This window comes from Nanorana parkeri, unplaced genomic scaffold, assembly GCF_000935625.1.
Source record: "Nanorana parkeri isolate BGI_ZX_2015 unplaced genomic scaffold, ASM93562v1 scaffold1026, whole genome shotgun sequence".
Taxonomy (NCBI): domain Eukaryota; kingdom Metazoa; phylum Chordata; class Amphibia; order Anura; family Dicroglossidae; genus Nanorana; species Nanorana parkeri.
Genome location: NW_017307294.1, coordinates 137,482 through 162,168, shown reverse-complemented (window position 1 = coordinate 162,168; position 24,687 = coordinate 137,482). Strand labels below are relative to the sequence as shown.

At 44.5% G+C, this 24,687-nt stretch overlaps 1 protein-coding gene across 1 annotated transcript in view; it reads left to right on the top strand.

Moving 5' to 3' along the window:
- Window positions 1-11,889: 11,889 nt before the first annotated feature.
- The window catches only part of TPRN (taperin), a 59,655-nt gene continuing 46,857 nt past the window's right edge, over window positions 11,890-24,687 (top strand). Inside the window, exon 1 of the mRNA XM_018567281.1 lies at window positions 11,890-14,445. Coding sequence (XP_018422783.1) covers window positions 11,962-14,445 — 2,484 coding nt within the window. The 5' untranslated portion in view covers window positions 11,890-11,961. The remainder of the gene's footprint in view (window positions 14,446-24,687) is intronic.

The window sequence follows — 24,687 nt, the reverse complement described above, 5'->3', positions numbered from 1 at the left end:
TTGAATATAATAAGAAATCTGACGGGTGCTACTCCTTCTCCTCTCTATCCAAAACCGAGAAAAAACAATTGGCTGGACATACACTTTAAAACCTAGCATTGGTTATCTTCGGTGTGTCAGATAATGTCAGTGGGTTTAAAATAATCAACAATATCTCAGCAATTAATTTCCATAATATAAATGTTAGGGATTTAAAATATTATCAACAATATCAGTGCCTCCAGTTATCACTAAAACTATAACAATTTACCTAAGAATGAATCACACAGGATAACATTCCATTGAATACCTAAAAAACGCGAATAAAGGTACCTGAATTATTTTAGAGTAGGATGTTCTATGCACCTGGGAAGGATTATTAACAGACTCCATAATGATTACCAATACTGAATTTAATAATTCTGTCAAGTACAGTTATTCTATTTGTTTCAATAAAACATCAACCGATGTATTCAATATTAGATACAAAGACTCAGTATAATAATACCAATGTTCCCATAGCCACAATGCAAAAAATATTATCCAGGTGTTCAAATATAATCCTTTAAAACTCTTTCTAAGATTAAGCCTACACAACCTGCATCTATTTATTAATAGTCAAAACAGTGGCGAGATTCATATTGGTCCAGTATCATTGAGGAGACAAGAGAATGACTAGAAATGGAATTTACTATATTCCGAAGTAACCCTGTCCAAATCTTCTCCTGAAGGAAGAAGCTAAGGACTGGCGTTGTTCTGACCTTACATTTCAATGGAAACAGTTACTCACTTTTAGTTGAAATGGACACTCTACAAAAATTACAATATTAATATAAATTTTAGTCAGTAAAATGATACATTACCACCAAAATTCAAAGTTGAGCAGAGATGCGTCTATGCTTATGGTCTGATGGATGCAAAAGTCTGGCCTATTCTTATCATGTGATGATAGAGGGCTGATGGTATGTACAAGCAGGATCCCCTCCATCCATTCTTCATTTTTCAAACCTTATTTATGCTAGATCTTTCCCTTATCTTGAGAACTGCCTATAGGAGTTCATGTGGGCTGCTGCCAGCATCTGATTGGTATATTTACTTATTCATCAACCAGGTGTACAGTATGTACAAGCAATAATGTTACCTGCCCTGCAGGTGGCGCTGTAGTACTACCAATCCTGATTTATATATAATGTGAGTGGTGTTTCATGATAATCTAAATGATCACACCCTCACTTACATGGGATATTTAAATAGGTTATGTTTTACTCATTCAGATAAAAATCATTGATGTATTGAGAGGCATATGAATTTGAGGTATCAGTTATGATTTTTTAACTCTGATATATTCTTTCACTATTCTATTCCTAAGTTCTTATTATATGGGACAATTTAATAATAAAGTTTATCACCCTCATTTTAATTATCGAATCTCTGGTGGTGGTAAGTTGGTTAAATCATGATAATTCATTAAACTTATCATCAAAAAGAACTTTCATGGTAGTACGACACACATTAACAACCTTCATATAAGTTTTGAAAACAGTTACTTATCATCAAATATTACGTTCACATACACATGTAGATATTTAGTTATTTTAGGTGGTTGATTGAAATAACAGATTCTGTATAAGATACTAGATATTAGGGATGCAGCAATATATCGGCCGCTGAAACATATCGGCGCTGGGCGCTGCTCTGTGTCCCAGCGGGGAGGAGGGAAAGTGACAGCCTGCCGAGTGCTGCGGGAGGAGAGTGTTGTGAACGGCCGGTGTCTCTCCTCCCACACTGCTGGCTGCCTATCGCAGTGCGGCAGAGCGGTGTGGGGGCGGAGACAGCGCTGTCACAGGAGGCTGAGCTCTCCTCCCGCACCGCTCGCACAGCCTCCTGTGACAGTGTGTGACAGAGAGGAGAGCAAATACTCAGCGATCGCTGGTATGTTGACTATATCCTAAATTATGACTCCTGACAATTTTTTTTATTTCGGTTTTTACATTTCTATTTCGGTGCACACCATATACAGTGCGTTTCAGCGCGGTTAGCTGCTGGAACGCACTGTATCGCATCCCGGCCGTCTCCCTGCGTTTAGGGGCGGGAGGGGGCATGGCAGTGCATTTAAGTCAATGGCACCTCAGCCAGGTCCCCGCCTGCAGTGCGATCGCCCGTACCAGAACACGTGGCACATCAATGCCTGTGTTCCGGTCCAGTGCAATCAGAAAAAATGCTACACGCACTATTTTTTTCAGATCGCACTGGACCGGAATGCACGGAGCCGGCCAGAATGCGATACGGTGCGTTCCAGTAGCGAATCGTGCTGGAACGCACTGTATATGGTGTGAACAAGCCCTAAGAGTTCTTCCAGTTCATCTCCTAGAACATCTGTTCAAATAGTCATGTTATATGCTTAAGCAAAACTCAACCTAGTGTGATCATTTACAATTCAGACAAAGGCCTTGGCCAAGGATTATAAGCCTGATAAATAAACTGTTTACTTCCCAGAGATCTATACCTAAGTTACAATAGTCCTAGTAGTACATGGCAAATATCCCAGGTGTGTTTCATTGTCTTCTTTCAAGCTAGTGTACACACTTTATTTCATTTTCTAGTTGTAAAGTTTCATCATTATTTTTTTTTTTTTTAAGTTTGAAATTAACTTTGTGATCTGATCTTATAAGGTTCATACAATTTTTTTCTATCAAAAGTGAAAATCCCATGTCAACAGCTCCAGACTACCGCTACTAATACGTTACTGGCTACTATATAGACCCCCTAATGTCACCTTAAAAAGAACCTTAAGTAAAGGATAGACACCGGCACTCCAAAGCAAATCCAGTACGTCTGTTTATTCACATACTTGTTGCAAATGCAAAACACAAGATGCAACGTTTCAGGGTCTAACAGGATCCCCTTCATCAGGCAAACAAGTGATAAGTGCAAGTGAAGCAGAGTAAACTATATACACAATAGCTGTTAATGTGAACCGACAAGACAGTGGTTTCTGTACAGATCATTGTACAGAGCAATAACCATGCATCGTGATTGTTTTTACATCTGTGTCGGGTAATTTAACCTTTGTGTCCATATAGTATTTACATATGTGTCTGGCTACATGTTTACCTTAGTTTGAATTTTGGAGGGAATGTGAGGTCACGATGATGTCAGAGAGATTCTTTGGATTGGTTCCTATTCACAGCTGGTGTGTATATAGTTCGCTCTGCTTCACTTGCACTTATCACTTGTTTGCCTGATGAAGGGATCCTGTGAGACCCCGAAACGTTGTATCTTGTGTTTTGCATTTGCAACAAGTACGTGAATAAGCAGACGTACTGGATTTGCTTTGGAGTGCCGGCGTCCATCTTTTACTTATACTTTGACGGAAGCCACCCGTTGACACCTGCTGCACCCACTTCTTATCTCATGGAGCAGCGGTTCTGAGTGTGCTGGGTACACAGACTGTATCTTAAAAAGAACCTGTCACCCCCAATGTGATAGCAATGAAATTAGGTTAAAAAGAAAAAAAGTAAAAAAAAAAATCAAATAACATAATTGTGAAAATACCCCCCCCAAAAGTCCCTACGAACGCACGCATACTAATGCAAATACGTGACGGGTGTGCCTAAGTACAAAAACGACGTTTGTGCCACACATGTTCAGGGCAGCCATCAGGGGGGGTAGGCCAATACTCATGTAAGGGGCCCGGGCAGCCTGGGGGGCTCGCCTGGGCCCCTTACATGACTATTGGCCGACTGTGAAGGGCGAGGAGGCGGAGGACTGGCCCTGGCAGCGCAGGGCCCCAGCATTGCCGCTCAACCGCCGTCGAGACAAGATGGGGCCGCATCAGCGATGCTGCTCGCCTGATGTCGTACTGGCCGTAAGTGACGTCACGTTATGGTGGGCTCTGCAGGGTCACTCTCAGGTGGGTCCTGCGTCCAGCGCATCACTAAGCCCGTGTCCAGCGGCGGGGGGGCGGCCTAAAGCCGTGTAAGGGGCCCCAAAATTTCTGACGGCTGACCTGCACATGTTAGCTATTGCCACGTGCGCCAGAGTGAGAGCAATAATTCTAGGTCCACCTTTCACAATTACTACTCAATTCCAAAACCAGTGTTTATTGAACTTCTATTGATACAAAAGTCTCAGGTTTATACTGGCAGAATGAGATAATATCAAGGACACGGCAAGTTTAAACAGGATTGTATCATTAGCCGCACATTGGCAACTATTAATAATCAAAGGAGACATTTTGCCATTTCCATGTATCATTCCCATCATATTATATTCCATCATGGGTTCCGATTAATACAGCCGGAAGATTTTTTGTCTTTCAAGATCGGTTTCTATTGTTTGCTTTACATTTAAAGTGTGGAATCATTCACAATTGGGCAATCAGTTTATTCATTACTCCATGGTGATTTGCAACCACAGTATTGCTGACAATGAAAAAAGAGAGTTTTTCTTATATGAAGTGATGAATTGAGCAACAACTAATTACCGTGATTGCATTAGCAGGAATTATTTTGCCTTATCTTCTTGATGGTTTTACATTGGAGATTGTGTGAATTCACATCAATATACTAATATCATTATCCGCTTTCTTCATTAACAACTTATGATATGAAAATATGTGTGGGATCCATCCGTTTTTGTATGTATGAATGAGGTCTGCAGACAATGTCATATATGTCATATATGGTTTTAAAAAAGTTTTGTAAGCGGCGCAGTGATGGTGTTTTGTACGGGAGTCTATATGCAAAATAAACTTTTTTCTAATTTTTTATATATTTTGTCTGTCCCGATCTTTTAGTAACCTCTATGACTTGCTATCTCCTATATACTGTAGCAATAACCTTGCATTTTCAAGGTTTTGGTTACAGATCATGCGGACGGACATTTAAGGGGTAAAAGTTGCTACAATCGGATCTCTAGAGCAGTGGTTCTCAACTTGTGTTAGCTCAGGACCCACATTTGTCCTTGGTCATTAAGTCGTGACCCAAGACGCACTGAAATGGAATGCATGGCATTGCAGTGCCGGACGTTCTGGTGCAGGCGATCGGACTGTGGGCGGGAGGTGCGTTTGGGGTGTCATTCAAATTAATGGCAACGCAACCCACCTTCCACACAGGAACGTGCAGTAGGTGTGATTGCGTGGCATAGTGCATTAATCGCATGGGACTTTGGGATTAACGCACTGTACTGGTGTGAACGGACCCTCAAAAACACTGACACACACACAATCACAGCAAAAAAAAATGATAATTCTTTTTTTTTTAAGATCCAACGAGTCTCCCTACCTTATGAGAACTGGAGTGGATCCTCAGCCTGGGATCCAGTGTGGGCTGCTGTGCTGTGACGGAGCATATGTGCATTGTTTGTACAGCTCCCTTGCACCCCCCATAGAGGTGCTGGGAGCCAGAATGTGACGTCAGTCCAGGCACCTCTACAGGGCACATGTGGGAGATGTAAGTAATGCACATATGGATGGAACTCCCTTTTGACCATACATCCAGCCCACCCCACCTCAAGCTGAAACGCAGAGCCGGGCAGCTTATTTTGAGTGGCTGCCCAAACGAAAACTGACAGTGCTGCGTTAAGGGGAGGCTGAGGAGTCTCTCATCTAGAAAAGTGGAAGGCATGTGGCGACCCACTGAACATGGGGTGGCGACCCACTTTTGGGTCACGACCCACCAGTTGGGAACCAAGGCTCTAGAGGATAACCATTTTTTGTCTGTCCACCATTGTCAATTAACTCTAGACTGATGTCCTGGACTTTTAACGTGTCACCTATGGACAATTTGGGGTACCGTATTTTTTTGCCGTTTCACCGGAGCATGCAGTTTTTAAGTTTAGCATGTTAGGTATCTATTTACTTGGCACAACTTCCTCTTTTATATTTTACATATAAATGGGAATTATATTGTGTTTTTGTGCACAGAAATTAAATATAAAATATCCTCAGTAATCTAGCACAGGGTGCGGAGTCTGACATTTATTACAAATATTCACAATGCATGCAGACAGGAATGTATAGCAAGGCTCCTGGTTTTAATGCATACCCATTTACCCAGGAAATTAAAAATACAGAAAATTGAATTTAACAAAATGTTTCTAACACTTACATTAACATAGAGGTGTGAGAACTGCATGTGATTTCCATCAATGAAAATTACTAATGGGGCATTTTTTGCTGTCTCTATAAGCAGGAACATAACCAAGTCCTCCACTAGGGGGCAGTGTCTGCACAGAAACTGAAACCGTAACATTGACCATACTGAATTTAGATCTCCTGGTGCGCCATGTTTAGGGCCCCTTCACACATTGACGCACCTTGTGTTAACCACTTGAAATCCGCGGTGTTAAACCCCCTTCCCATCCAGGCCATTTTTCAGTATTCAGCGCTGCGGTATTTTGACTGACATTTATTCCGTCATGCAACGCTGTACTGAAATCAATTTTATACCATTTTTTAGGGACAGATAGAACTTTCTTTTGGTGGTATTTAATCACCACTGCGGTTTTTATTTTTTTACTATATTAAGTAAAAAATTACCGAAATAAATAAAAAAAACCCGTTTCCCCTATATTAAATGATAAAACATTTATTATTACCCAATTTGTTGTTAAAATATAAAAGACAGGGTCACGTCGGGTAAAAATACACCATTATTTACGTTTATATGTGCGTAAACGTGGGGGTGGGGGACTTAAACATTTTGGGGTTTTTTTTAACTTTTTTTATATGTGAATTTTATTCTTTTTACTTTTTTTATATATATATATTTTTACACTTAGTGTTATTGCTATTACATAGGGGGATACAATCCCCCTATATAATAGCAAAGGCACACTGACAGGTCCTCTTTATGGAGACATTAGGGGTCTCTAGGACCCCTAATGTCACCTGGGGACCCCAAAAGAAGCTGATGAAGCAGCTTATACACGATCGGCTGGCTATAGAGTCGCCGATAGGGTATATGTTAAACAGCCGGTAACGGCTCTATACAGTGCACGGGTTTATTCTGCCCGTGCGCGTGCGCTAGGGGGCCCGCGAGCAGAAAAAAAATGCCGCCTGGAGACGGCAACCCGCTAATGCAGCACAGTGGGGCTACCCACGCACTGCAAGGGTTAACATTTGGTTTGCCCGGTGTTCTGCTTTAAAAGAGAATAATTACGCCACTGCGGGCGGGGGTCGTGGCTGCGGATCCATTGACTTCAATGCACCGCCACTCCGCCTCCCACCTGAGAACGGAGGGAGAAGCATAGTGAGGGATTGCTGTGCGTTTCAGAAGCTACGGCTCTGGAACGCACCGCTAGTGGTGTGAATAGGCCCTTTAAGTGGGCTGGCAGCGCACCATAATGCACATAGAAGTGGGCACGCCGCTTTTTTGTAACCAACTGCACCCCAACACATAGATGGTCTCCATCTGTGGGCTGTGCTACAATGCATGTGTATAGGGGTGTGCTTGGCAGGGTGTTTTGGGGTCCCCTTTAAAATAAATGGCACACAGCAATGCTTTTAGAGTTATTATGAGCGCAGGAGATGAGGGAAAATCTTCCAATGGGGACAAATATTATGATGACAACTAAGATTTTCCTTACTGTTGAGAGATCTTTCAATGGATGACAAGGGAAGGTAACCCGAAAAATGTATGGCTGTGAATGGCACCAGTTCACACCACTGTTTTGCGCTGTGTTGTGTTGCAGGGCGCTGAAAAAATGTAGAGCATGCTCTGCTTATTCCAGAGCAATGTAACGCAATGTGTCAAAAACAGATGTCAACACAACGCAAGTAGAAAAAAAAAATACATAGAAGTTTGTCCACTCAGGACATGTTAATTAAAATAAAGATTGGCAAAATAGAAAACAACAAATAAACAACAGGCCTCCGTTGACTTACATTTTCAGTCCAAGTTTGGCGTGAATGAGTCTTTACTTCCTGTTGCAGCTCCAAGATGGGAAGTAAAGGGAAATCTACCCAGCAAACACAGCAATATAACAACAATAACAAAATAATTGGCTATAAATTATAAAGGATAGTGTAGGCCGCCATTGCTAATTTGTCATTGTGAATATGGCAGGCACCGAGTCCTCATGCTGATGCTCTGACTTCAAAGCTCTCAATCTCTTATCTAGAACAAGTATATGAGATAAGGGGTTCTGACTTTACTCTGACTTGCTTGACATTTATCATTGGTAGTCAGTTGGCTCCACATAACAGCCAGGCAGCTAGCACCTATCCACACGCTTGTTTTGGGTCAGTAGCTTGTACAGATTGAAGCTGCTGGATTAATGTGACAGCCAGAAGCAGCGATCCCTGAATGCGCGGTCCTGAACAATGCAGGCAGCGATTGCCGCGCGGCCCCATTGATTTCAGTGGGGTGACATCCACGCAGCAATCGCAGAAAAAAGGTACATGTACCTTTTTTTGGCAATACATGACGCACGGCTATTTTAGCCACAATGGTGTTCGGAAGTACGTGCAGAATCGCGGCGGGAAACCGCGCAATCCGCCCGGTGCGACTGGTGTGCCATTGGAAAATAATGGCACCCACAGCGCGATCGGTTCACACCTTGGCGACTCCTGATTGAGGGGCAATCCGCGCAGAATCGTGCACGATTGCCGCGCAGTGAGGTGTCGCCTAGGTGTGAACCGAGCCTTAGGATGGTCTGTTTACTGAGAAAGATACTTCATTAACAATGCACTTCAGACCCCATTCACACTGAGCGATTTGTAGCAGGATTTCCGCTCAAAAATGGCTCAATGTATCTCGTCCAACGCATTTCAATGGAGCTGTTGCTCAATGTTGCCTGTAGCTTGTAGCTCAAGCTTGTCGCTCGAACATGACCTATTTTTCCAGCGGATTTTGTGCGATTTGACCCAATAGGCTTTGATAGACTGCCAAAAAAAAGCGCTACATGGTACAACAAAATGTGCACTTTAGCTCATTGCTGCGCAGCTCAAATCAGCGCTGATGTAGCCCAGACCCCATTCACACTGAGCTACATCAAACAAAGCGCTGATTTGAGCTGAGCGACTTTGAGAGACATTGAGCTACAGTGCACACATTGTCGCGCTACGTAGCGCTACTTTTGGCATGGACTTCGTAGCTGCTACATTGGGCTGTATCCAATCAAAAGTAGTCTTTATGTGAAATAATTCCTCTTCCTGTTTCCTGCTTATGTTCCTGCTTATATTTCTGTGCAATGTGACACTTCTGTAGTGTGACAATGTCGCGCACAATCGCTGGTAATGTGCGACATTGAGCTACACCAATGAAGTCTATTTGGCCAAATCGCACAAAATCCGCCAAAAAATAGCCGGAGCGGTAACCGAGTGTCACCCCGCCGAGACGTCACTGCGCATGTGCGTGACGTCACCACGCGCGTGCACGATGACGTCATCGCGCACGTGCGGCAGTATTCTGATACCTGCCGGCGGCCATCTTGGTGATGGACGCCGGCAGAGAGAGGAGGGGACAGTCACCCGGCGGGATAAGGTATGCCGCCGGGTCCCCTCCTCTCTCCTGATACTGTCGGGCGTTCGGTCCATGACTTTTCTGAGGGGGGTGACACCAAAATGACTGTGAGTGACTGTGAGTCATTTTGGTGTCACCCCTCCAATGGTGTCACCCGGGTGTGGGCCGCACCCCCCTTGTGACGCCACTGGGTCTTAGTGTGAATGTGGTCTTAGTGTGCAGGGGGTCTTAGTGTGAATGGGGTCATAGTGTGAATGGGGTCATAGTGTGAATGGGGTCATAGTGTTAATGGGGTCTCAGTGTGAATGGGGTCTCAGTGTGAATGGGGTCTTAGTGTGAATGGGGTCTTAGTGTGAATAGGGTCTTAGTGTGAATGGGGTCTTAGTGTGAATGGGGTCTTAGTGTGAATGGGGTCATAGTGTGAATGGGTCTCAGTGTGAATGGGGTCTCAGAGTTCAGTTGGACTCTGAAGTGCATTGTGACGTCAGTTATGTTTTCCCACATGAACAGCCTCACAAGTGTTATACAATTTGGACAAGATGCATCCCAGTTGTGATGTTACAATCCACGTAAATGTGACCGTGTCAGCACATTGCCTGTCACTTATGAAGAATTACAGACCTACTTACCTTTCCGGTGTCCTTTTTGCTATAATCCCACCTCTTTGCTGCTTTCTGGTATTTTGCTGGTCGGAATGGGTTGAATACCGGTTTCCCCCACTGCACAATGTGGTTTGTCCCACCAGCTTGTTCGTCTGGTAGTAACATACAGGCAGGCAGGTAAAACCACAGTGTGCAGCGCGGGAGCGAGTTATCAAACATCTGGAAGTGTTGAATAATGCAGCGGCCGGTGAGCAGTGAACGGACGGCTTTTCAACAAATGAGACGCCCAAAGAATGTGACTCTTCTTTAAGTAGCTATGTAATTCTATTCAAGAATGTTCTGATAGAGTCACCTTCCTGCATTTACACGATTGCACCATGGTAATAAATGTGCACACGTGCATACGTTCATTCTTATTGGCACTCAGTGCATCTGCGTTTAGAACATCACAATGTACGGTGAAGCACTACCATGCGTTGTGAACCTCATTCATATGAATGGTCCTTCTTAGGACTAAGGCACACTTATAAGATCTTCACAGCCATTCAAAATCTTATATTATTCTGGCTCACTTTTAATTCCCAACATGTATATGTGATCATATGTATAAACTTTTAATTCCCAGCGTGTACATGCAATCATATGTATAAACTTTAAATTCCTAGCGTGTACATGCGATCACATGTATAAACTTTTAATTCCCAGCGTGTACATGCGATCACATGTGTAAACTTTTAATTCCCAGCGTGTACGTGCGATCACATGTGTAAACGTTTAATTATCAGCATGTACATGCGATCACATGTGTAAACTTTTAATTCCCAGGGTGTACATGTGATCACATGTGTAAACTTTTAATTCCCAGCATGTACATGCGATCACAAGTGTAAACGTTTAATTCCCAGTGTATACGTGCGATCACGTGTAAACTTTTAATTCCCAGCGTGTACATGCTAAAATATGTGTAAATTATTAACTCCCAGCGTGTACATGTGATCATACGTGTAAACTTTTAATTCCCAACATGTACATGCGATAGTATGTGTAAACTTTAAATTCCCAGCGTGCACATGCGATCACTTGTGTAAACTTTTAATTCCCAGCGTGTACATGCGATCACGTGTAAACTTTTAATTCCCAGCGTGTACATGCGATCACATGTGTAAGTTTTTATTTCCCAGCGTGTGCATGCGATCACATGTGTAAACTTTTAATTCCCAGCATGTACATGCGATCACATGGGTACATTACATGGGAATACTCAAACATATGATGAATTTTCTACTTTGACTTTACGCAGGTGTATGCAGCGCATGATTACTGAGAACAACGCAGCTTTGTGCATGGGCCAGTAACATACAATACTGCTGCGTTCAGATCTGAAATAAAAGCAAGGTACCGGTACATATCTGAACGCAGCCTGTGTGCAGGAGCCCAATGCTTCCACATAGCACAGGGGATCAGGTCTTATACCAATAATCTGACACCACGTCCACATGAACGCAGCATTGTTCCTGTAGGTGAATATCTGAGTGACAGCAGAGGGTTCTGTTCGCTCCCGGTGAATCGGCACGATAGCACCGGCTGGGGGCGTGCTTTTTCCGACAATGACAGTAGGAGGGGGCGTGGCGAATAAAGCTGATGGGCGGATCCGGCTGAGTGGCGCGCGCTGCTGATTCCCGCGAAAGGGAGGTGGAGTTTAAGGTGACTGTTTAGGGGCGTGGTCATTCATAGTGACAGAAGCAGGTATCTTCACGCATGGAAATGGAGGCGTGTTCGGTGACGTAGTCGGTGAGGAGGGGTTGGATGTGACAGGACTGTCTGCGGGCTCCGAGCTCCGAGCTCAGTTAGTCAGTCGGTCGGTCGGTAGCTGCGGGCAGCGGAGGTGTACGGACATTCTCCCCGCGGCGAGCATGGCGGTCAGCGGCGGTACGAAGAGCTGGTCCAGGCTGGAGTCGGGGAAAATGCCGGCCTGGAAGCTGGAGGTGCTGGAGAGGAAGCGGCAGAAGATGGCGAGCAGCGCTGGTGTCCAGTCCTCCCGGGGGAAGGATGTGTCACCCAGCCGGCACTCCAGGAAGGGCAGCCCTGAACGCCTGGTGCTGCAGGACAGCCTGGGTCCCCTCAATGAGAACCCCTTCATCAAGTTGGAAAATGAGCTTCGCCGCCGGCGACCCCAGCAACATCATCATCTTTCCTCTACAGGCAGAGCTGCTTCCCCTATCCGGCACCTGTTGGACATGTACAGCAATGTCCCAGGTATTCGCACCATACGTGCAGAGAACATCATCATCATTGAGTCTGACCCTGGCTACTTCAGCCAGCCCAGCCACATCGCTGGCGCAGATCCCGTAGAAGAGCTGCTGGCCAAAAGGGGCAGCAAAGTGGCAGAGATCCGGGCCTCCGAAGTGATCATCTACGAGCCGGAGCCCCCAGGCAAAGAGCCCATTAAAAAAAAACAACAGTCTGCACCCAAGAAAGAGCTGCTGGAACATAACAAGGTGGTGGAGGAGGCTGGCCGTGTCAGCCGGCTTATGGAGAAGTTTGACCATGGCCACAGTAAACCATTACGGTCGAGGAGTTTAGAGGATCTGCTAGAAAGGGACCAAAAGCCAGCCCTGTTGCCAAAACCTGCCTCCGCTGAGCGGCAAGGTCATGTCCCTCAAAGTAAGGCACCCAAGCGGTCCGGAGAGACCTCCCCATCATCTGCCTCCATTTTGGAAGAAGACGGCAAGCGTTTTCCCCTGAACAACCCATCTTGGCTTCCTTCGAAACCACCTGCTGTCCATTCCTTGCCAGATCCCGGTTTGTTTCACAAAAGACCCCCCAGTCCTGGTACTCCTCCAGCCTTTGTTTTCCATGGGTCTTTACCTTCAGTGGCACCACTGTCCCCTCGTTATGAAATGGCCAGCGATGAGAAATTGGTCTCCCCTACTGTAGCCACTGTCAGGGAGAAGTTCGAAGTTGGGTACCCCAACAACCAACAGCTGTCAAAATTCATGAATGTTGCACAGAAGACCGGAAGCAACACCATTTTCGTCAACCCCAAAGCTGCCCCGGTTAGCAAGGCCCGGCCTTCTGATGCAACAGTTGGAGCCACTGTCAAAAGCTCCTCACCTCTTACCAATGGTCATGTTGATCACTCTGAGATGAATGCAAATACAAATAGTTCTATTAAAATTCAAGATCTCTTGTCCAAAAGTAAGCGTACTAGAGGTACTGCGACTCGGCGGTCATCTGAGGGAAGTGGAGTAGTGCCATCTCCTGTGTACAATTCCACCAATGAGCTCCCCAAAGGCGCCAATGAATGGAGGCCAAAATCTGAGGTGAAGCAACCCAAAACTAGCATCCCTTCTTTATCCAGTGCCAGTCATTCCGAGAGCTCTTTCCACAACCACTGTGATACCAGCTTCAGTAGTGCCACCCCTAGCCAGCTAATGAAAGTTTCTTCTTCCACCAGCAGTAATGATTCCTTTGAAATCAGGCCAGCAGAAAAACCAGACCTGAGCAAAATCGCTGAGGATGATATCCAAGCAAAAGCCCTTGCGAACATTAGAATGCAGTCTAAGAACTCTTTTGTTTTTGTTCCAAAGAAGAGGCAGGACCCTCCTGCGCCAGCAACTGGTAGCACGGTCCTAGTCCCCACCAAAGACAAGCCAAAAGTGCAAGTTAGTGCTTCCACGCGGAATGGACCCAAGTTGGATTCCACAGATTCTACTGGAGAAAATAGTGTTAAGTTAAAGGAAGTTCTTGTTCCTGTTAAAAGAAATGAAAAGATAGAGCAGACATCCAGTTCTGTTACGTTCAAATCTAGTGAACCTTTACTGTTGGATTTTGACTGGAAAAGTGGCCTTCTGCCCTCCAAATCTACAGAAGGTCATTCTTTTACTGACGTTGGAGCTGAGCTGGAGTACTTGAGTAGCGTACATCAAGGAGATGCTATGGGCATATTGACTGTACCAGTCACCAAAATACACGAAGATGTACCTAAACCAGATATTCCTGTCACCAACATAGATGACATAGTGAACATTGATGACCGAGAGCTAAGTAAAGAGGCCAAATCTGCTTCAAAAGTAACCCCAGACCCTTCAGGTTCCTACCGGCCTCATGCTTCCCTGTCCTCCGTCCGTGCTAAAGGCACCAACACTTTTACTGTTATCCCCAAAAGGAAGCCCATTACCGAGAATGAAGCTTTTAGGACACCAGTCGCGGATGAAGATGACGATGAAGAAACCGGCTCAAAAAGAAAGTCTTCAGATGGATATGAGGCTCCCTATTCTGAAATAGGGGCGCTGCTCAAAAAGAGGTACCCAACGGCTGAAGAGATAAAGGTCGTCGGTGGCTACCAGTCGCTGTCGAAGTCCTGCCTGTCAAAGATTGGTTCTACGAGGAAAAAGGTAAACATTGTCTCCTTAATTATGTAAAATGCATACAGTTGAGGTGGCCGTTTTGTCACCTGAACCATCATGCAGCCTATCGGTCTGCTAGAAGTTTGTGATGACCTCAAGCTTCTTCTACATGATGTTCTCAGTCCTTAGAAATCTGAGGATCTTGTTATGTTCTCTCTAAACAAAATGTCCAGGTTTGCATTGTGATACAATTCATTGCATGCGTGAGTGCCTTGGCACACTGGCTGTAAGGTAGTTCCTTCCAGCTTGACATCTCAAGTGTCACAGGTTGTCCCAATGTTTTGGGGCATGGTGACATACTTGACCTGTGCAGTGGTACAGTTTGCTGTTGGTGTTTGTTAACCCTTGGTTAATGGAAGCAGGTTGTCAAGATCTTCTTAACTGGACTATGTAGATGTATTTGACTTGTTCTGGTGCCTTGTTTTTTTTTCTCTAGGTAGGTTTAGTGTCCTCTACTGTTCTGCGTAAGTTCTTCTTAAGTACTGTCTGTCACCACATTGAGGATATATACATTGACTTTATATCCTCATGATAGCCGGACATGAAATGAGGGCAAATGGAGTCACCAGGGTAGGAAAGCACAAACGACAATACAGAGTTTCTAATCCTTCCCCAATCTTTTCTTGCCGAGTTTAACCCCATTGTAGAGTTTTCTCTTCTTTTCCTAACCCTGTGACTCTGTCATCAGAACAGAGGGTGATATCACCCCAATGGGAATAGAGAAAGGTAATAAAACCTGAGCGGTATTAACCCTTCATTAGTATCTCCAACACTAAATAAAGTTTTGGGTGGTGTTGGGCTGCAAAATGTTTGGAAGAGAACCTTTTGGCAAGTATACAGCAGAAGCAATGACAGTCGTCATATGTGAGTCTTCAATGGGAAGGGGAAAAAAAACAACTTGCACTGGACACTGAACTTTGTAAACATTTTAATATGTTCCTTTGTTTGCCCGATCAATGATTATTAGAGAAAGTCAAATATTGTCCGAGTGTAGCGACGCTTGACTTGTCCTAGTACTTTGGCTTGTTCGTATGAAATGAAAATATCTATATGTCATTTTTTCCTTTTTTTCACATTGCATATAATCTAGCGATTTATTTTATTTGTTAGAAGTATAGATACAAAAGCTGAAGTGATTTGTGCTGTTCATTTATGATGACTCTGCTTCCTTCCTGCGATCTGTATACACACAGGTGTCTCTATGTGCCCCTTTGTACTTCGAGGCACCGTGCAACAGGGGGTTGGTCGAGTGACCACGGCTCAGCTGGATGTACAGAACACAATGGCGTAGCTGGGGAACATGGCTTCCATATACACGAGGAGGACATGATGAAGGGTCAAAGTCAAAATCAGACAAGGAGCATTTGTCTCCCTTCATGCCATGTGTATGGGGAGATATACTGCTCATATTACATTGTGTTCTCTGTCCCATCTGCTGTGCCGTCGTTTATTCAGTGCAGCTTGGCAAGCCTGGCAGGCTGTAAAATGCCTGGTATATGTGAGCCCATGTTGACAGGTTTAAAATCGAATTCCTGCTTGGCTCACTGGCATTTTACCCACCTGTGTGCCACTGTTGAGGCAACAAAAGATAAGGTGATACATGGCCTATTCAACTTAATTGGCTGGATCAGGGGACAGTTGTTAGATGTGTAGTGTGCCATTGGCGAGTCTCAGTCTGTGGATTTAATGCACTGAATTGTTTTTGTAGTCCATTACAATTTCTCATATAGGACAAGAATGGGGGTTTCAGCTCTTCGTATTGCCTAGTTATGCCAGTCAATGTAATAAAATTGATGGAAACATTACTTTTAACCATTGTTCAGAAGTTGGATCGCTTCCCTGTTTCTTACTACTATCTGGCTATTGTTTTAACTGGTCTTTACCATATGGGGCGGGAGGCGGGATTTATCAAAACTGGAGCAGGCGAAATCGGGAGCAGCTGTGCATGGCAACTAATCAGCTTCTCTCTTCAGTTTGTTCAGCTAATATTTCAAAATGGAAGAGAGAAGCTGGTTGGTTGCCATGCACAGCTGCTCCAGAGTTAGTCTGCTCCAGTTTTAATACATTTCCTTCATTGTCCTTTGCTCTGAGTCCATAAGTGTCTGACTCTTGTAATATTTTTCTTACAACGAAGGTCATGCAAACTGGGCATCTGCATTAACTAGTAACTGTTCAACACTAATGAGTTCAGAAAACTTGATGACCGCTAGAAAACAAGTGGCTGACAAGTCCACTGGCCGAGCTGTCCAAAGTCTCGTGGATGGGAAAGGTGTTATACAGAACCTTGTGGAGCTTTTAGGGAAATCTTTGTCAGGATTAGTGAAACAATGACTTGAGTTTCCCCCATTACCTAATTGTCCTGCTGAATACCATTTTGTAAAGGAAAATAGAAAAAAATACATAAACTGGATGAAGGATGTTTTTAGAGCTGCATCATTTATCTGTAAAATAATGTGTAAGTTGGTTAAGTGAAGCTGGCCATACACGGCTCAATTCGAGGCCGTTGGTGGCCCTGCTGACACCTCCTGGCTCAACAGACTTTGATTGAAAAATTTGAAGGACCCGAGTGGCCCTCAATTAGGGATGCACCGATACTATTATCGGTATCGGTGCCGATGCTCAGTATTTGGGTGAGTACTCGTACTCGGCCAAATGTTCCGATGCCTAGTCCGATACTTCCTGTATCAGTCAGTCATTACGTGCTGCCCGGCTTCCTGATTGGCCGGGAAGCCGACTCCATGCTCCCTCGTCACTTGTGATGAGAGAGCATAGATCCGGCTTCCTGGCCAATCGGGAAGCCGGGCAGCGTGTAATGACTCGCTGCCCGGCTTCCTGATTGGGCTGGAAGCTGGCCAATCGGGAAGCCAGGCGCCATGTAATGACGCAGCGCCCAGCTTTCTGATTGGTGGGAAGTCTGCTTCATGCTCCCTCGTCGCCCCATGAGAAGGGAGCATGGAGTCGGCTTCCCGGCCAATCAGGAAACCGGGTGCCGCGTCATTACACAGCGCCTGGCTTCCTGATTGGCCAGAAAGCCGACTCCATGCTTACTCGTCACATAGTGAAGCATGGGGGCGGCTTCCTTGCTAATCGGGAATCCGGGTTGCGAGTCTTTACACACCGCCTGGCTTCCTTAATGGGACTTCCGGTATTGGTATTCGGTATCGGTGAGTACCGAAAAAAAAATATTGGTGCTCGTACTCGATACCAAAATACCGGTATCTGTGCATCCCTACCTGCAATTACTGCGGTCACTATTCAGACAGCTGCATGTTCTGGCTGTCAGAATACAGTAACCACATGTATGGTCAGCTGTACTCTGCAAACTAGAATTTGCAGGTTCAGGAGAGCAGATGTTACCCAGAAGAACTTTATAAGGAAACTGACATGAAAAAGTAGAATAGACATTTTTGAAATGGGCTCCTTACTTTAGCTGCAGGCCTCTCAGATTAGCCATTCCTGTTCTAAGCTTTAGGCTTTGTTCCGGCCTTCTTGTTTTTTTTTTTTTTGCTTGTTCAGTTAAAGAACTGCGGGCAAAACTTTTATTAACCCTTCCAGTGGGGCTACCCCTGACCTGAAAGGGTTAACTGCTCGTTTTTGTCTAGGTGCAAAAAAAAAAAGATACTCACCCGAACCACTGAGCCAGCTTCCTGCTTCTCTGGTCTCTGAAGCCTCTTTTCTCCGATTCTGCAGAATTAAGGGGTAGCCCCACTGCAAGGGATAATAGGTTTTGCGCAGAGTTTTTCTTTAAGATTTCCTCTACCTGTTTTCAACTGAAAGACCTCCTCACCGCTATTATTGGACTGATTTGTATTAGGTAACGGGTTCTAAGTATATACTGGTGGATTATTTGTTGCACTTTTTTTTTCTTTTATTTACAACGTTTTTCTTCCACTGGTGTCCATATTAGGGAGATTTCTTTAAAATTTCAGAACAGGAAATGAAGAAAATTCTCCCCATTTTCTTTCTGTTGTTCAGGTGTCGGACCGTTCAGGATGTGAGGGAAAGTCTCCCTACTGCCTGTCTAACATCAGAACAGGAAGTAAGGGAGAATCCCTTTGACCAGACAAGAATGTAAACACATTTTCTAGGAACTTATATTCTGGATTTTATGGCCATGTTCCCTGAGGAAGAGTCCCCAATCTTCCTGTCCACGAGACAGGTGTTCAATAACAGGAAGAGATGAGAATTCTCCTCTATGGTGACTCGGATAGCATTTAAAGTGGTATTAAACTCTCAATCCTTTTTTTTTTTTTCTTTCAATAATGAATCCGAATCAAACAAATATACATTGCCCAGCAAAGTATTTCTTAATTGTTGCCCACAGTCATCATGTTTCTAAACAGCTCCAACAGTCAGCTCTGCTTCCCTGAACTTCCTGTCTAGTACAAGATCACAAGAGACAGAGCAAATTCCAGCAACTGTTCATCTACTAACTTGGAGGAGGGAATGAGGAAGAGGGAGCCAGGGGGAGAGAAGCATCTTGCCTTGCTGTGCCTGTGTGTTTGTGGAGACACACACAGCTTACTAGCACACACAAGGGCGGCTCCATAGAACCCTGCAAGTGAAATGAGTCACCCTAAAAGAGGATATCAGGTCCAGTGCTCCGAGTCCAGCTGATTTTGCAGGAAATTAAAACTTTAAGGGCCTGTTCATACGACGTCCGTATTCTGTGCTGACCTGATCCGTACGCTCCTGCACTAAATATGCATCCCTATTTGTTTTATGGGCTACAGTTCTCACGTGCGCAGTCTGTTCCGTTCCTGACTGAAAAAATACTGCATGTCACATTTTGTCCGGTCATGGAACGCACGAACGCGTCAAAAACACAACGCAAACGGAACGCAATGCAACAAAATGTATTCTTGCTCCACTTTTTAGGATGTCAGAGTAGGAGATAGACAGACAGGTTGGGGTAGAGGTGAAGACATGAACTGCAAACATTTTGAACATGCCCATTACCTTTCTATGGACATACGAGTAAAGGAAAAAAATGTATCTGGGTGAGCTCGCAAATCCTCATATAAACTCCAGAACTGACCCTTGGAGTCCCAGAGCCTCAAGATCGGGTGTACCCAAAAATGACGTCTCCTGCGAGCTCGTTCTCTGCAGATTGCTGTAGCCAGCACCATCAACATGCCTGCAAACATGTGATACATGTCTGATCACCAGCTTTACATACACAAAGGGAGGTAGATGTTACGAGAGGGCAGAAGTGACCTCAGAGGAAAAATCTGCATACTGACAGCCCCACGGCTTGAAAAAAAAAAATGAACTGTCAGCATCCGGACCGAAAAACGTGTCATAAACGCACTGCATGAGTAGCACTGCGTCTGCAGTTCTGCACCAGATCCGGACCCTTTTAAGCATCAAGGAGCAGCATCAATTTTAAGTGATTTCATCAGCATCCATTGTAAGTGATTTCATTGTTTAAAAACATCTTGACTTTAATATCACTTTAAAAACTGACTGAGGTTCTGACACAGGCGTTGGCACTCCTGGAAGAGTCTGATGGAGGCTGCAGCTCTGGAATGGAAGAGAGGAAGGACACAGAGTGAGAGGTGTTCATAATTTGTTTTGCCTCTGATAGGATTTCTTTAAAAAGCTGAGATGACGAGAACATTCAAATGATGACAATTTTCCAGCGTGTCTGATGTTTGTGATCAGTACAGGATTGTTAGGTGTAGCTCAGACGCAGCGTTACTCTTCTAGCATTGCACTGACTGGACTGTGGTTGTGGTTGTCTCTGAATTCAATTTATGAGACATTTTAAGAGATGTTTTTCCAGCTTCAGCCCTGAGCTCCGTCATTACTGGAGAAGCATTAAGTGAAATGGAAAGTTACCAGCGCTTGTAAAGCTTCAGCTCAGGAGACACATTCATAAGTGACCTGGAAGGGGGTGTATATGGGTTGGATATAAGAAGCCAGGGGCTAGAATAAGCCACAATAGGAAGCCAGGTGCTAGAATGAAGCAGAAGGATTTCTGTACTGGGGTGCTTTCTAAAGATCGGACCGCCAATCATTTCCGGGGAGTGGGGATTTCACAATTTTAAAAAGTTTGATTTCCTGCAAGAAAAAAAGCCTATTTTTTTTAGCAGCAGGCTAGAAGTATGTTAAAGCTGAACTTCAGATATATGTATATATAAAAAAAACACCATTTAATGCAGTTGTGTATTCTTTTAAAACCTATGTGTTGTTGCATCCACCTGAATCCGTCTTGATATTGGCTTCCTGTTATCCCCCACACAGCAACACTAGGGGTGGAAGCCAATCAGACCCTGTTGTTTGCATGTGTCTGACAGAAGGAGAGAGCAAATTTTCAGTGTGTTGCTGTTCCTTCATTGTCCAGTCAGGAAGCTGGGGGCAGAGAGGTGACACCACTTTATTATTTTGTACACAAAGTAGGTGATCCACAAGAAGCAGAAACCCAGATCATTTGATGTCAGTGCCCACCTCGAAAGCCACAAACCCAAATAATTTGGCCCACCGTGAAAACCAGAAACCCAGATTATTTGAGGTCGGTGCCCACCATGAAAACCAGAAACCCAGATAATTTGAGGTCAATGCCCACCATGCTTTAAGACCATTGGGGGTTTAGCAGGAATCATACTTTTGTATGAGGTGGCCCCCATCCTTTAACAACTGACATGTTTGAGGAGGCATGGCTTCACTTGAAGATCCAAACTGCATATCACTTCCTGTCTTAGTGCCACCATTGTTGCTGGGATAGGAAGTGAGGGAATGTATCCCTAGCAGGAACCTGGCAAACAAAACAAAAAAATAGTTGCCAGAATGCCACAGCAACACATATCTGCAACAGTTGGGTGTTGAGGCGCACCCGCCATGCTGACGCATATAAGCGTTATGCTGTCATAAAGGGGTTAAAGCAGTGCTCTACCAACAACACCTCGACACTTGTGATTTCTGAGCAGCCATCCACTGTTTGTGGATATAGACTAGGGACTTGGCCACTGTCCTCCCTCTTCTTTGAGGTGTACAGTGTCATGCATGCTAACGGAGTGGAACCTTCTGGAAGTCACCAGAGCGTACCCACAAGATGTTCCCACACTGACCATGTGATGATTAGATGTTGTAGCAGTTTGTTCGCATCCTTTGCCCATACTCCAACAGGCCCGGACCTGCAAATGGCCTCAGTTACTTTGTGTTCTTTATAGCCTTCTAAAATTTGAATCGTAGAGCTTTATTGGGTATGTTGTGTCACTGCTGCCCTGGGCGTTCAGCCAAGAAGTAAAACTAAAATTGTGTTAACTCCATTCCATTATATTTACCAAGAACAGAGGTGATTGAAGACTGGTCTTCCCTGCTGTGATTTTGTAGCTTTTTTCCCCTTTGGCTAGTCCTCCTCTGCAGGGTTTAATTATGCCACTTATTTTCCCTTAAAGCGAATACTTGAAGAGAAGTTTGACAACTTTTTGAGTTTCACGAGGACTATAAATCTCTGGAGAAGACATGCACGCTGGTTGCGCATACAGATAGGGTGTAGTTGACTTTGGTCTGGCCGTATTACAGAATGTGGAATCCTTTCTTTGCTTTGGATAGCATGGTGACCATAAGCAGGAGGACCTTTTCTTGAACATTGCACATTGTGTGACATCTGCCTTTTGAGCTTGGATTTGCCTGATAGTCTGAAGAGATTTAAAATATATCTAAATATCGAACGCTTTTTCTTTGGGGTTTGATGGCATGGGGAAGAGTGATAACCCCATTGGGACCTTTTTGAGGTATGATGGCATGGTGAAGGGTAATAACCGCATCTGGTTTTTATTGCTATTTGATGGCATGGTGAAGGGTAATAACCCCATCTGGTTTTTATTGCTGTTTATTTGTCCTGGTGACTATTGTTACTAGAACAGAAAGTAATGTAGAATTTACAATTTACAGCTGGCAGGGGTTTTTACAAGGGTTCACATTTCGGCGATCTTGGGGCGCGCGTCTTAGGACCTCACAAGCGTGCACAATTGCACACAGTGTTTGCCGCACGGCCCCATTGATTTCAATGGGGTTATATCCGAGTGGCGATCGCTGGAAAAAGGTACATGCACTTTTTTGTGTGTGATGCACGGCTTTTTTTTAGCCGTGATTTGTGTGCGATTGCACGGGCTGAATTGCGGAAGGAAACCGCTTGATCCGCCTGGCGCGACTAGGGTGTCATTAGAAAAGATTGGCACCGCCAGCACAATTCGCAGTGGTGTGCAACTCCGTAACCGCATGGCGATCCGCGCGGTTTTGTGCACAATTGCTGCGCGGTCACGGATCTCACAGGTGTGAACTGGGACTAGAGGTCCATTAACACCAGCAACCAATTGCTAAATGCACACTGTTTAGGCCGCTTTCACATGGGGGCGTCCATTCCAAGCGGCAGGAAATCTGTGCACTGATCTTCTTTAGATCGGAGCAGAACACATGTTCTTGTGACGTCTGAGTACGTTCAGTTTTTTCCTTCATCTAACTGGGCCCATGTTAGGTCTATGGGGAGTCTGATGTAAGCAGATATGTGTCCATTTACATCCAATTACTTCCAATCTATCCCGTTCGGGTCTGCCGAACTCTAATCCATTTTTTTTTAACCTAGATCCGACCTAGATGGACTTTGAGGTAATTGAATGTTAGCAGATGCCGTTTACATCAGAGTCGCCATAGAGCAACATAGGCGGTTGTACTGTGCTGCACCGCACTGCGCTGAAAAAATAGTGCATGCAGTACTTTTTTTTTCATGTACACCACAACTCGACATGGTGGTGTGAACTGGGCTCACGGTAAACAAGACAAATTGCCTTGTCTGTGCATTGGGGCTGTACTGGAAAAGGCGGCCAGAGCCCCAATGCATCTTGTGAATCGGCCCCAACACTGAACAATAGCCTTACATTAGAAATGACATTCTATAATGTAAACTTGTGTACATGACCCTTTCATATTTTTAAAGGGAAGTCAAATGCATTCCTGAATCACTCGGTCTAAGCTCTTCTCCCTGTTAACTTAATTGTTCTGTGCAATTGAGAAAATGCCAAATTGATACGACAGCCCTATGCTGACATTTCTTGCTCATATGGGATCAGTCATCTTCGTCCCCTCCAGCCAAGATGGTCCTTTTAATAATACTTAAAGGTTGTTGGCAGGTTCTTGAATTGCCTTGAACCATTCTTGAGAAATAAGGTCACTCTTCCGCAAAAGCATTTAGTTGCATTGTAGGTTCAGCTATGATTGGATTCAAGGCTCCATCTAGAAAGGGAAGTTTGGCAAGTTTGTTTCAAGACTCTTGACATCAGTTGTGACAGCCTTGTAATAAATAGAAAAGGTTGCCGTCACCCTTATAATGGATCCTTTCTTGTTAAATGTGGGATATTCCTAGCCTGTAGCAAAAAAAAAAAATCTTTTGAGTTGTCAGACTGTAGAATGCTGGTTGAAACCTCCTAACATGAATGTGAAACTAGACTTATTTTTGTATCTTGAATAGAATAGGGAATGGTTAAGATCCCTCCAGTTTTTTTATTTTATTTGCTCTCTCCCATCTGGAAGATTCACCTTCACTTCCTACAACAGTGACACAGCAGGTAGTTATCGAAGATCTTTCCAAAGTGAGGCGATATCCCCATTTATACCCCCATTGAAAGATTTCCCATCTTCTGGTTGGGATTCCCATCACTTTCTTTACTGGAGGCAATGGTCACCAAGACAAACAGAATCTCCCCAGTGGGGGCACAACAAAAATAGCTGACAGGGTCTAAGCCTTCTCTATTAAAAAAGAAAAAGTTTAGCTAATGTAAAGTTGGGCTTTATGCTCTTTAAAAGTATATTCTGGCTTTGTGACGTGTTTTATGGTACACCCATATTTAGGGAGAAACATGAAAAATGGTCACATTCCTAGCCCCCCACCTTCAAGCCGCCCCCCTTTTACCTGAGTCGCAGGGTGCTTCTTCCTGTAGTGTCCTGTTTTCATTTGAATTTGGTATGACTCTGTCCACACAGCCTTGTCACGCATTCACAGATCCATTCCCCAGATCTTTGAATTGAGAAGCTACAACTCCCATCTGCTACCGCGGCAGAGGTGCTCGTAGATCTCAATGGAGCACAAGTGTGGTGTTGTCATTGCACGTGTAGTCCATTATATACTTCCTTCAGCTCCATGTCCTGGGGCTGGAGGAACCTTTTGCAGGAGCCTGTGAATTTCTGTGGAATGGGGGTGCAATGCTTTGCAGGCAAAGTAACTGCCAG